Source organism: Pan paniscus, chromosome 10 (assembly GCF_029289425.2).
Source record: "Pan paniscus chromosome 10, NHGRI_mPanPan1-v2.0_pri, whole genome shotgun sequence".
Classification (NCBI taxonomy): Eukaryota; Metazoa; Chordata; class Mammalia; order Primates; family Hominidae; genus Pan; species Pan paniscus.
In genome coordinates, this window is record NC_073259.2 from 88,361,647 (window position 1) to 88,374,728 (window position 13,082).

Sequence of the window (13,082 nt, forward strand, 5' to 3'; positions counted from 1 at the left end):
AATTTATTATTCTTGGCATCTTTTGGTGCTCAGCAGAAGAACTTAAATTTTACAACATGATAAATGCCTTTGAAATAATATTGAATTTGGGAGAGCTCTTGATTTTACGATTAGTAATAACTAATGATTTTACTAGAAAAAATCCAAATAATGTTTATTTAAGAAAATCAACCTAAAATAATCTCAATTTAAAAACTTTCATTTCATGAGTTTTACAAATATAAGGTAAATGTTAAAAGCTCTAGCTGAAAAAGGGTGATAATTTTTCAATGCTTTACAAAGCTCATTAGCCATTTGGTCATCTTTTGGGAAATGGACAATAATGTTGGATAAATAGTCTCTTCCTGGTGCAGTAAAATCTCTTTCAAGAACATTTGCTCATTAAAAGAGCCCTGTGATACTGAAATGCAGTTACATCCCTAAATTGATCTATTTCTGTATTCTCTTTTCTATCATCAAGTTTAGCCATTAGTAGGTTTTGTACATTTGTAAATGTTAAAGCTTGCAAACGCAAATATATGTCCAATTAATCATTCAATTTCTTGTATGAAATTGTACATTCTGGAGTCCTCATTGACATTTCCTTTTTTCCCCCAAGGACAAAATAAATTATTAAAAAAATAGAAGTTACCAAAGACTGATTTTTTTTTTTTTTAGTGATATCACTGTTATTCACTGAATTTAAAGTACTACTTTTTTTTTTCTTCTTTCAAGCATCTCCTAGTTTATTTGTGAAATCTTAGTGATTGGCACTAATTATGTTTGGCAATTGTGCAGTACTATTTTGTTTACTTTATAAGTACATTTTGCGATGCCAATGTTGATGATCTTCCTTCTCCTGAGAATCCACACTGCTCTATGTTTTACAGCATTAGCACTTGTTTCCTTGGAATCTGCTGAAAGGCCAAACTACTTTCTCTATGTCCATGACAATGATACTCTTAGCTTGGAGCTGTGGGAGGCGAATTCAGCCTTTCATCGGAGAGCAACATTTTTCCACCATCAGGGCCTCTGGATTCCTGGTTACAGTGCATTTGAGTTACACAGCAAGAAAGGCTTTTTCATCATATTCACAGATTCTAGTGTCAAAGCATCAAAATATGATGATTCTGAAGAATTTAAACATTCAAGTAGCTTCAGCATAGAAGGTATGTTTCCTGAGATCTCCAAAAAGAGAACAAATAGGTAATTTACATTAGGCAGAATATTTATGTCTTTAATTTAAAAACCATTCTTACTGCATATAAGCAGATAGACTTTTATGACCTTAAGTAAGTGTCTTAACCTCTATACCCCTCTATATCTCCAATATACGTATTGGAGAAATAATAATACGTACTTTATCGGGTTATGGTGAGTATTGAATAAGCTGATGTAAATTACTTAGAACAATCCTAAATAACCTGATTTTTTATTATTATTACCCCAATTATTACTACCAGTGCTGTCTGGACATTGGAATCAGGGCTCACTCATGTGGCTTAGTTGTCTAATGTTTATATCTCCTTTTTCTTTCCTAGAAGGCAACTCTAATTTATCTGATTCTTAGTGATAAGGACAATATGTTTACTTCTGTCATTTGAATACAAGGTGTCTGTTTCCATTGACCTCTAGAAGATTTCTCTAGTTCAGCAGAAACCTAATCTTACTTCTAGAGAGCCTTTGAGGTCTATAGCTATTGAATTTTCTGCAGCAAGCTTCACTCCTTTATGCAGTGTTTAAAAGTCATGCTTTCTTTTCAAAATCCAGAAGCTTGATATCTATCTTGAGTCTCCCCAAGAAATCGTTTCATCCTTGTGAACCCTCCTAAAGCAGTTCAAGACAGCAACTAATTTGCCTTTTCTGTTGAGAATATATTTCTGCAAGCCCTTCTAATAATGGATTTTAAACAGTACAAATTGAGCTTCAAAATACCTAATGTTAAATGACAAGTTAATGGGTGCAGCACACCAACATCGCACATGTATACATATGTAACAAATATGCACGTTGTGCACATGTACCCTAAAACTGAAAGTATAATAAAAAATAAAAAAATAAAAAATAAAAAAAAATTTTACCTATTGAATACAGTTCTTCTATGCAAAGATTCCTAAGTCTGGCAGGAGGTTTTGTGCAAACCCAGATGCCAGAATTCTGCAAGGGTTCTTACTCTGGCAACGAGCTCAGAACAAAGAAAAAGAAGCTCTAATATCTCTACCATTTGCATTCTTAGGTGTGGTGACATACATTCTTTAGTGTGGTGACATACTCACAAAACAAGTCAGGCAAAGGAATTTTATTACTTAACAGACAGGCAGCAAGAATCAACAGAAGCCTCGGATTCATGGTGAGCCAGTCCTCTAGGCTCAGAAAAGCCCAGGGTGAACTGAATCTTGTCTGCACATGCTCCAGGTTGCACTGCAGCTGAGGGACCCTGAAAGCACTCTGCTCTGGATTTGATACTTCAGGTGCAACTGGAATCACCGAGCACACACTTTGCAGGACATCCTGTTGGGAATGGCAACAGAGCCTGGATTGTTTCAGAAGATTCCTCCTTACCTCAGGATAACCCTCAGAACATTTTGCAGTTGTTTTGAGATCTGCAAGTGGGAGAGAGAAAGCAAGGAGAACCAAGGGGAGAGCTGTCCTCCTACACTGTGCTCTTGAGAAAAGTAACCACTGACATATCTATATAGCATTCCATACAGTGGATGTGATTTGCTTACTTCAGTTTACCTACCGTTGACCTTTACAGGCCTCTATTTCCCCTCTGCTCTAGAAATCTGTGCTCTTAGAACCAGACCTAGTAGCCCCATTTGAGGCTTAGAGAACTGCAGCACATGGCATCATCAGAATATCAGAAGCTGATCTTTGTGGGCTTCTGAAACCTAGGAAACTCCAGGAGCCTATTGTAGTCTTGGAACCAGTCCTCTTTCAGGATGCATGAGACCAGTAACTCAAGTTCAGCAATTACTTAAGTCTTTAGATGTATAGATGCTTTCCAAAAAGACTTATTTTCCTTGCTGTAATTTGGAATTGAATTCTGTGTCCAGAGTCCAAGAAACATACCTGCTTCCTGAATTTTCTTTCTTAAGAGGTTCTCTTGTTCAGAGATAGCTTTGAACTGCTACAAAAGGACTTCTCTATGCTGTGGGAAGGTGACAGTATTAGCAGACCTTGCAGGAGAAAAACTTCAATCAAGGGAGGTTTTAGAACTGTATGCATGTATTTTTCAAATCCGCCCATATATTTTGTTGTATTCAAACAATACTTATCTGGTACAAGGCAACGTGCTAAGTTTTGTGAGAACAGCAACAGAATATTCTTCCTAGATTTGAGTTCATGAAATGTATTTGGTCTTGCCATTTTTCTAATTGTTTGAACTTGGCAAGTTTCTTGGCTGCTGTGAGTCTCAATTTCCTCATTTATAAATTAGAAATAATATCTACTTAATAGGGTTGTTGCAGGATAAAATAGAATAATGGATGGACAATTACTTTGCAGAAAGTAAAATTCTAAACAAGTGTTTGGTATTATGATGTGAAGACAGATGAAAACCCACTACATACACACACACACACACACACACACATATATAAAATATTTTGAATTTTCCTCAGCCTCCTCCAACCACTTGCTTTTTTAAATCTTTGGAAGATAGGTGTACATGTAGATATTTAATCTGAGCATGAAATGCTTTGGTCACCAAGCAATTACAGTGTTTTTTCTTCAGTTCTGTCTTTCCTGTAGCATTGTAGTCAAAGAAGGGTCAAACCCTAGGAGGGTTCATATAAGAAACTGTTAGTTTTTGGCCAGGTGCAATGGCTCACACCTGTAATCCCAGCACTTTGGGAGACTAAAGCGGGTGGATCACCTGAGGTTAGGAATTCGAGACCATTCTGGTCAACAAGGCAAAACCCCATCTCTATTAAAAATATAAAAATTAACTGGGTGTGGTGGCATGTGCTTGTAGTATCAGCTACTTGGGAGGCTGAGGCACGACAGTCACTTGAACCCAGGAGGCAGAGGTTGTGGTGAATCGAGATAGTGCCACTGCGCTCGAGCCTGAGTGACAGAGCAAGACTGTCTCGAGAAAGAAAAGGAAATTGTTAGTTTTCAAGCTATGTATTAAATATGCACACAATCTAAACTTTATTTTTTCCCAGAAATCCAGGCAGCAGTGCCTTACAGGAAGATGTGTGAATGGAGATATGAACCTTGTGCTACACCCTGTTTTAAAACGTGTAGTGACCCTGAAGCACTAGCATGTAAATTTCTTCCACCGTAAGTAACGTTTACCAATAAGTGATCAAAGTCCAGCCTTAGCAAATTCTGTTTTCAGTTGATTTTTTTCAAGATTTTAAAAACAGCCATTCTCAAGTTGTATATGCTATATATTCTTTCGTGACATTAATTTCGCTTAAATCAAGAAGTAGTTATTGAGAGCCTACTATGTGGCAGGCAATCTTCTTGCTGCTGGGGAGACAGTACTGAACAAAATAGACAAGTACTTGCCCTCATGAAGCTTACATATTGTTGGATTGAGCAGAAAATAACCAAACAAAAATGTAAATATATAATGCAACATATTGTTATGGCCGATATGTGTTACAGAGAAAAATAAAGGAAGGTAAGGGAGACAGAGAGCATAAGGCATGTGTGTGTGTTTGCCAATTAATATTGGTGGTCAGTGAAGAGCACCCTGACAAGGTGACATCTGGTCAGAGATCTAAATGTAGTGAAGGCACTGGCCAGGTGGATATCTGAGGAAGAATCTTTAATTTGAGAACAGTGCAAAGGTCTTGGAGTGGGAATGTGTTTGGTGTGTTCGAGGATCAGCAAGGAGGTCATAAGTTAGAACAAAGTGAGCAAAATGGAGAGAAGTGGGAGATGAGACCAGAGAATCATATTAGTGGGCAAGTCATATAAGGCTTTGTAGCCTGTTGTAAGGACTTTGTCTTTTACTGTAAGATAGGAGACCTGGCTGCATTTTAGGCAGCTGAGTGGCATGATCTGATTTATGTTTTAAAAAGTGTACTTTGCCTGTTGTATTGAGAATGGGCTGTTGGAGGAGAGGAGGACAGGGCAGACTTGATCAGTGATACAGACAAGAAATGAAGGGGATTTGACCAGGTTGGTGGCCCGAGAGGTTATGAGGAACAAACAGATTTAATATCATTTATGAGAGAAGGAAGAGTTAAAGAATCAAGTTTTGGCCTCAGCAGTTATTAGGTGAAATACTATGAAGTTTTGCCATTTTTGGTAGCCAAATTGGTCAAATAGCAGTAATTTCAAATGATTTGATCTAATAGAACTGCATTTAATGAGTTAAGGAAGATGTTAGAAGAAACAGTTCGGAGGAAAGGTCAGGAATTTGGTTTTCAGGATCTGGAGTTTGATATGGAAAATTGTTCATTGGATTTAGCAAGTCAGAAAATAGGAAGAGACAAAACAGAGACAGAGAGTATAAACAGCTTTTTAAAAATAATATAAGAATTTTCCATAAAGGAGATATGGATCAATAGTAGGAGAGAATATTTTTATGAGAATCATTTTACAATTGATTGAACAATTATGAGGTTCTATTCTATGGCAAATGTTGCCAATAGGTAAGATCCAGCCCCTCTGTAAGATCCAGCCCCTCTGTAAGATCTGTGAGATCTATGGCAAATGTTGCCAATAGGTAAGATCCAGCCCCTCTGTAAGATCCAGCCCCTCTCTTGAGGAGTGCACAGTCTTTGGAAGGAAACAGAAACAAAAGAAAACAATCTTAATACATTGGGAAATGGCCTGGGGAGGCCTTGAGGGGTAAAAACAACAGCTAACACATTTAAGTATTTACAATAAACATGAACTGTGCCAAGTGCTGTAAAATGGGTAATCTCAGTATTCCTATTCCCAGAGGAGAAAACCAACAGAGGTACAGAGAAGCTACACAGTTTGCCCTGGTCACACAGTTTGTAAGCATTAGTGCCAGGGTTTGGACTGCTACACCCTGTTGTTTGTCAAGTGCTGTGAGATCAGAGGGAAGAAAATGATATTACTGTTTAGTGTCTTAAAAATAAAAACAATCACTCATTTTCTTCTGAAAAGAAGTCTTCATTCATTTGAGCTTCTCCCACTCACAAATCTATTTCCTGCCTCTTCTGGTAGCCATCAGGATGACAGCATGTAACAGTGGCCCTGGAGTGAGGCTAAGCAATGCGAAGGGCATGTGGGGAAGGAAGGAAGACAGCAGCAGGCACAGCTGGCAGGGCACCGGGGAGGACATTGAGCCATATTTTGAAATGGCATTTGGCTAGTTTATGACTTCTTGTGGGATGACATGGGATGACCAGTCTCTGGGGTGGTGGAACACAGATCCTTAACGCTTCCAGTGTATTGGGCTGTAGCTGTCCATAAGTTTCTCTTTCTGTATGTTTGGGATGCAGAGAAGAGACTCACGATGAAACTTCGCCCCTGCCAAACTGATTCTCATCTCTACCTCCTTTTCTTTCTCCTTTTTGCTTTTGTTGTGCCAAGGTGGCTAATTATTGCTCCTTATACCTGCAGTACTTGAGGAAGGACTCAAATACTGAGCTGGGGTTTCACTATGCCCCTGTGCCCCCTCCTCCAAGTCCGCGACATAACCAGCACTCTTGTTCTAGGTGATTGCAGTTTCCGGCACATAGCAAGTGTTTAGATAAAAATGTTTCATGAAAATTAGAGCTTTTATGAGAAAAGTTGCCAAGTGACATACCATAGAGCACATATGTAAATACTGTTATTCCTATTATCTAATATACCTATTATGAGAACCATTCTGCATCTGAGGCATTAAACTTATCAGTTAGAAGTTGAGTAGAATACCAATTGTATGATAAAAGAAAGCAAACCTGCTATGTTGATGATAAAGACATTTTAAGGAACAGGTTAATAGTTTTTTAAAAAGTATTGTACAAGGATGGCTGTGGTTTTGACTTGCATAAAACAACTGCAGAATAATTGTTTGCATAAAAATTGATTTTGACCCAATTAAATAATAACTAGCCCTTGTCTGTCAGTGATCCAGTAACTTTCCTTTTTCTTTTTTCTTCCAGTTCACAAAGTTTAGAAGAGAATAAGAATGTCATATGCTAGTTAAAGTTTTATTACTCAACTTCATTTTATGAAATAAATAATTAGTTATATAAGCTAAGTTGTTTATGTTTTAAAAAATCAATTGTGAAGGAGGTATCCAAGAGATGGCTAAATGTGTTTCATTAAACCTCATTAAGACAGAAGTTAACTTTTCTTGTCTTTAAAAAGTGTTGCCTGGATTTGCCTCCAAGAACAAGGGTCTTCTGAGCAGCATTTACCTTTAGTGCCGAGTTAGTTTGTTTCCATCTGGAATGAAACGAGGCCTTCAACACTTTAATTCAAATTCTTTACAGATGAGGCAATGGAAATGTTTTTAAAATTTGTAAATATATTATTTAAAACTGCTAGTATATTCTAGAGGCAGATGAGCAAGCCTTTTTATAACAATATCTGCATGAATTCTCTGTAGTATGTAGTAATATAATAATTAGAGTTGGTTGCACCTGAAGGATTATATTTTTTTCCTTTGATTTAGAATAAATTGAACTCTGAGCCTTAATTGGATATAGAAAAATGTACTCTCAGTCATTATTTTGTCTCCATTCCTTTAGAAGAAGGGCATTCTCATGTTCCCTCCTGTCTTTGGCCCACAACATGGCCTCTTGAAATTTGAGGCTTTCCCTTGGCTTCTGTGCTCCAAACAAGGACCAGGGATTCTTACCAAGTCCAGACATCCTAGGGCTTGAAATAGAATCTTTTCAGGCTCTTATACAACCATGTCCTTCCAGAGTACTGCCCCAGATTTGGGCACAAGTCCTAATTTTCTTGAAAACGATAGCTTCTGCTCCTTCCTCTCCCTGTTCTCAAAAGAACTGCATCCATGTTCATCCCTTCCACCTAGAGATCACTAATATCTTTTCAGTGAGTTTAGGATTAATAACAGGCAGGGAGAGCCACTGAAGATTCTGTATTTGTTCTACAAACACCCTCAAGGCAATAATAATGTCAAAGAGCATGCCAATCTGCTTGGATGTGAGGGGAGTATAAGAGTGGAAAGCGGGCCGGGCACGGTGGTTCACGCCTGTAATCCCAGCACTTTGGGAAGCTGAGATGGGTGGATCATGAGGTCAGGAGATCGAGACCATCCTGGCTAACATGGTGAAACCCCATCTCTACTAAAAATACAAAATATTAGCCGGGTGTGGTGGCGGCTGCCTGTAGTCCCAGCTACTTGGGAGGCTGAGGCAGGAGAATGGCATGAATCCGGGAGGTGGAGATTGCAGTGAGCCGAGATCGCGCCACTGCACTCCAGCCTGGGTGACAGAGCGAGACTCTGTCTCAAAAAAAAAAAAAAAAAAAAAAAAAAGAGTGGAAAGCAACAGTACAATCAATGCAGATTAATATCTCAATAAATTGGCCAGGTGCCAGGGCTAATGCCTGTAATCCCAGCGCTTGGGAGGCTGAGGTGGGCTGATTGCTTGAGCCCAGGAATTCAAGATCAGCCTGGGCAACATGAAGAAACCTCATCTCTACAAAAAAATAGAAAAAATTAGCCAGGCATGATGACACATGCCTGTAGTCCAAGCTACTCAGGAGGCTGAGGTGGGAAGACCACCTGGGTCCAGGAGGATGAGGCTGCAGTGAACCAAGGTTGCATCACTACACTGCAGCCTGGGTGACAGAGTGAGACCCTGTCACAAACAACAACAACAACAACACCTTAATAAATTATTCTTCCACATTTCCACTGACTTACGGAACATGGACTTAGTGTGCCCCAAATATAAGTGTATGGTTCTAATATTCTGTGTCCAAGTTCTGCCTTAATTTTAATCCTATTCTCTTATCATCCTCTAGCTTGTGATTTTATAAAACGAAGTAGCAGATGGAGCAGTTCTTAGTGCTTGACAAGGGTATATAGAAGCATCTTAGGAAGAATATATCTTAGTTGCATATGTTAAATGTAGTCCTTTTTTTTTTTGTATTTCAAACTTTTCTTCACTTTGATTTACTCTTTTTTCCATGTAAAGGGTTGAAGGATGCTTGCCCTACTGCCCTAAAAATATGATCCTTGATGAGGTCACTCTCAAGTGTGTTTATCCAGGAGACTGTAAGTGTGAACGTTGCTTAATTTACTCTGAAAAATGATACGCTTGCATATGTTTTTTCCGAGGCAAGTGGTTGTAAACAGAAGTTTTAAACAGACAATCAACTCTCATAAGATTATTCTTCAATGTCTCTTACATAGCTTTTTTTCCCTAATTACTTTTTAAATCATGTAGAACTTCCACTAACATCTCTCCTGCATTCTTTTTCCCAAAACATTTTCCTTGAAGCTAAAGAGTCCTCTGTGAAATATGTGGGTCTAATTTTATGCAAATACAATTTTAAAAAGAGCACCTTTGTTTCTTTGTAGGTATACCTGTGATTCCCGCAGAACCAACATTAATGCCACCAGCTAAGCCAACTGTGCCCATGTTTACAGGTATTGTTATAATTTTAGACAACAAAAGTAGCACTATGTAATTTAAGTGTTGGCTTAATTTATGTAATTTAGGTGTTACTATAGCTGCTATCATTAATACTACCTATGGGCTAGGAAACCCAGCAGTCACTTTTGCTTCATTAAGCTTGTCCATTGGCTCAACATGCCATGTTTTCTAGAACTTCTGGCCTCAAAGGATTCTTCAGCCTGAGACCCCCAAGTGCTGGGATTACAGGCATGAGCCACACTGCACTGGGCTACGTGCCTCATTTTCTGAGTGGCTTCTGCATTTGGTCCACCTCATTCTTCATTTCAGTTCGTGTAGATTCCTTGGACTTCCCTCACATCTAAAAATCTAAATTCTACTTTTAGGTTTGATTAAATCCCACTTAGATTTTCACAGTGATTAAATTGGCTCTAATGAAACAGACATAAATCAGGGTTTTCTTTACTGCTTCCATTTCCATGTTTGCATTCTGTCTCTGGCTCTGGAGGAGGCATTCTGGGCTCCTAGCCTTGCTTTCCTCCCGCACTGTGAAGCTTGCCTCAGGGAAGGATTTAATAAATCCACTCACAGTGAGGCTCAACAAACTTAAGGCATTATTCCTCAAGGTAGTATAATGTAGCTCAAGTTCAGATATTTATTCTTTCCATTTATTTGACAAGTTTTAATTGAGCACCAACTCTACCTGGTACTGTCCTTGCCCTCAGTGAGGAGATATGATAAACAAGTCACAGCCCCTACCCTAAAACTGCTGATAGACCAGAGGCTGTTGCAATCTTACAACAGGGGTAAATACAAGCAGCCCACAGGAGGACCATCATATTTATTTTGGAGGTGTGGTGTCAGAGGTTAATCGAAGACAGAAGTTGGGTAGGCTAAGAGAAGAGGGAAATATGTTCCTATTAGAAGGACAGCATGTGCAAAGTCTGGAAGTGAGAGAGAATATGTCACATGAAGGAATCTTAAGCAGGTCAGTGTATCTTGAATGTGCAGTTTGAGGGGAATTGTGCCGAAAGATGGCGTGGAAGAGATTATCGGGGGCAGGTCACAAAGGACTCATGGTAAGAAACAGGATTTTTAAAAAGGCATTAATAGCTTCACTAAAACCATCACTAGTAAGACTGCTTCTCTGGTTAGCTACCATTTGAGTACTAATTATATGCCAGGTATTGGATTAAGCATTTGTCATACATTTAATCTTAATAAGAGCCCTACAAGAGAGGTTTACCCTTCTAGAGATGAGGAATTACTATACTGTTGTGAAATTTTAGGCATCAGTGAATTTAGTATAGTTTAAAGCATGCTTTGGGAGAAGGTGGAGGTACTTCGCCTACATCATTCAATTTATAAGGGGAATAAGTCTATGAAATAAGATTGCATGTTTTAACATCTGGGGCATAGACTGTTAATTATTCTAAGTATTGCTCTCTACTTTGAGTTCTCTTATATCCCCCAAATTAATATTCAACATATATCTCAAATGTGTAAAATGATTTAAACAACCATAATCTCTATGCAGAGAATACAAACTATATTTCATTACTCTCAAAGATAAAAAAAAAGCTATTTCTATTTCTATTTGCAGATGGCATGATCTTAGGTTATTCTAAGGGATCTACTGAAACCTATTAGCAATATCATATGAGTTCAGCAAGGTTGCAGAATGCAAGAGCAATACACAAAAATCGATTGCATTTCTGTATACTAGCCATGAACAATCTGAAAATGAAATAAAGAAAACAATTGCATTTATAGTAGTATCAAAAAAGAATAAAATGCTTAGAATATATGTAGCAAAAGAAGTGTAAAATTTGTACCATAAAAGCTATGAAACATTGTTGATAGAATTAAGAAGCTGAAGAAATTCCATATTCATGGATTGGTAGAGTTGTTAAGATAGCAATACTCCCAAATTGTATTTATAGACACAATACAATCCCTATCAAAATCCCAGCTACTGCTTTGCAGAAATTGATAAGTTAACCCTAAATTCATATGGAAGTACAAGGAACCTAGAATAGCCAAAACAGTCTTGAAAAATAACTAATTTGGAGTACTCATACTTCTCAGTTTCAAGACATATCACAAAGCTGTAGTTATCAAGACAGCTTGGCCATTGTAAATCCACACCCAGATAGTGTTTATAAGCCTTTGATGATTTTAGATAACAGTGAACTGTTAAGACCACTGAACTTCCCAGTCATTAGAATTTTTTTTTTTTTTTTTTTGAGGTGGAGTCTTGCTCTGTCACTCAGGCTGGAGTGCAGTGGCATGATCTTGGCTCACTGCAACCTCCAACTCCCAAGTTCAAGCAACTCTCCTGCCTCATCCTCCCAAGTAGCTGGAACTACAGGCATGCACCACATGCCCAGCTAATTTTTGTATTTTTAGTAGAGGCGGGGTTTCGCCATGTTGGCCAGGCTGGTCTCGAACTCCTGGCCTCAAATGATCTTCTCTCCTCGGCCTCCCAAAGTGCTGGGATTACAGGTGACAGCCACCGTGCCCGGCCAGAAATATTAAAAGTTTTTAAAATGTCGTTGTGGTATGCTGAATAATGGTCCTCCAAAGATGTCACTGTCTTAAGTCCCCAGAATTTATGAATATATGACCTTATATGGCCATTCATGTGGCTAAATTAAGATGATGACTGGCTTATGCCTGGATCATGAGATGGGGAAATTATCCTGGAATATTCATGTGGCACCAGTGTAATCACAAATGTCCTTATAAGAGAGAGGCAAGAGAGCTGGAGTCAGGGAAGGTGATGTGACAATAGAATCAGAGGAAAGAAGGGAAAAGGAAGGGAAGGAAGAAGGGGAAGAGAGAGAGATTGATTTGGAGATTTCGTGCTGTGGTTCCGAGGTTAAAGGAAGGGACCATGAGCCAAGTCCAGATAGTTCATAGAAGCTGGAAGAGACCAGGAAACAGAGTCTCCCTTAGAGCCTCCAGAAGGAATGCAGTCCTACTAATAGCTTGATTTTAGGGCTTCTTTTGTTTAAAAATTAATTAATTAATTTTGAAAATTGACAAAGAAAAATTGTATATATTTATTGTATTCATGTTGTTTTGAAATATGTGTACATTGTGAAATGGCTACATCGAGCTCCAAAACAGCTAATACACTGGTGTTGTTTTAAGCCACTAAATTTGTGGTAATTAATTACAGCAGCAATAGGAAACTAATGAGGTTATTTTTAAACACTGTCAACTATGGGCACTGCGATTATGGCTGAGTGTGGCTCTTCTGTAATCTTTCAGACTGAATATTTTAGAGATACCTCCAATATTGACACCTTTAGAAGGTGCCTCACAGTTGTGTTTACCAATCACATCTCCCTTTTCTATGGGTCACTCCTAAACCACACCCATCAAATAGGGCTTCCACATGGTCCACATCAACATTTATTCTGCTCACAAGGAACACATTCTCAAGGTTCACCAAAATCAAGGGGTCAGCCTTATTACTTATTTTCAAAATGTAAGAAGATTTTTAACTTCTGAGGAATGGTTAGTGATACTATTAATATTTTTTTACCTGTTCGCACAATTGTG

The 13,082-nt window shown here is 38.4% G+C and overlaps 1 protein-coding gene across 1 annotated transcript in view; it reads left to right on the forward strand.

Moving 5' to 3' along the window:
- Nucleotides 1-13,082, forward strand: part of OTOGL (otogelin like) — a 231,764-nt gene that overhangs the window by 169,760 nt on the left and 48,922 nt on the right. Inside the window, exons 35-38 of the mRNA XM_055095938.2 lie at nt 870-1,148; nt 4,149-4,266; nt 9,072-9,151; nt 9,458-9,526. Of these exons, the coding sequence (XP_054951913.1) occupies nt 870-1,148; nt 4,149-4,266; nt 9,072-9,151; nt 9,458-9,526 (546 nt within the window). The remainder of the gene's footprint in view (nt 1-869; nt 1,149-4,148; nt 4,267-9,071; nt 9,152-9,457; nt 9,527-13,082) is intronic.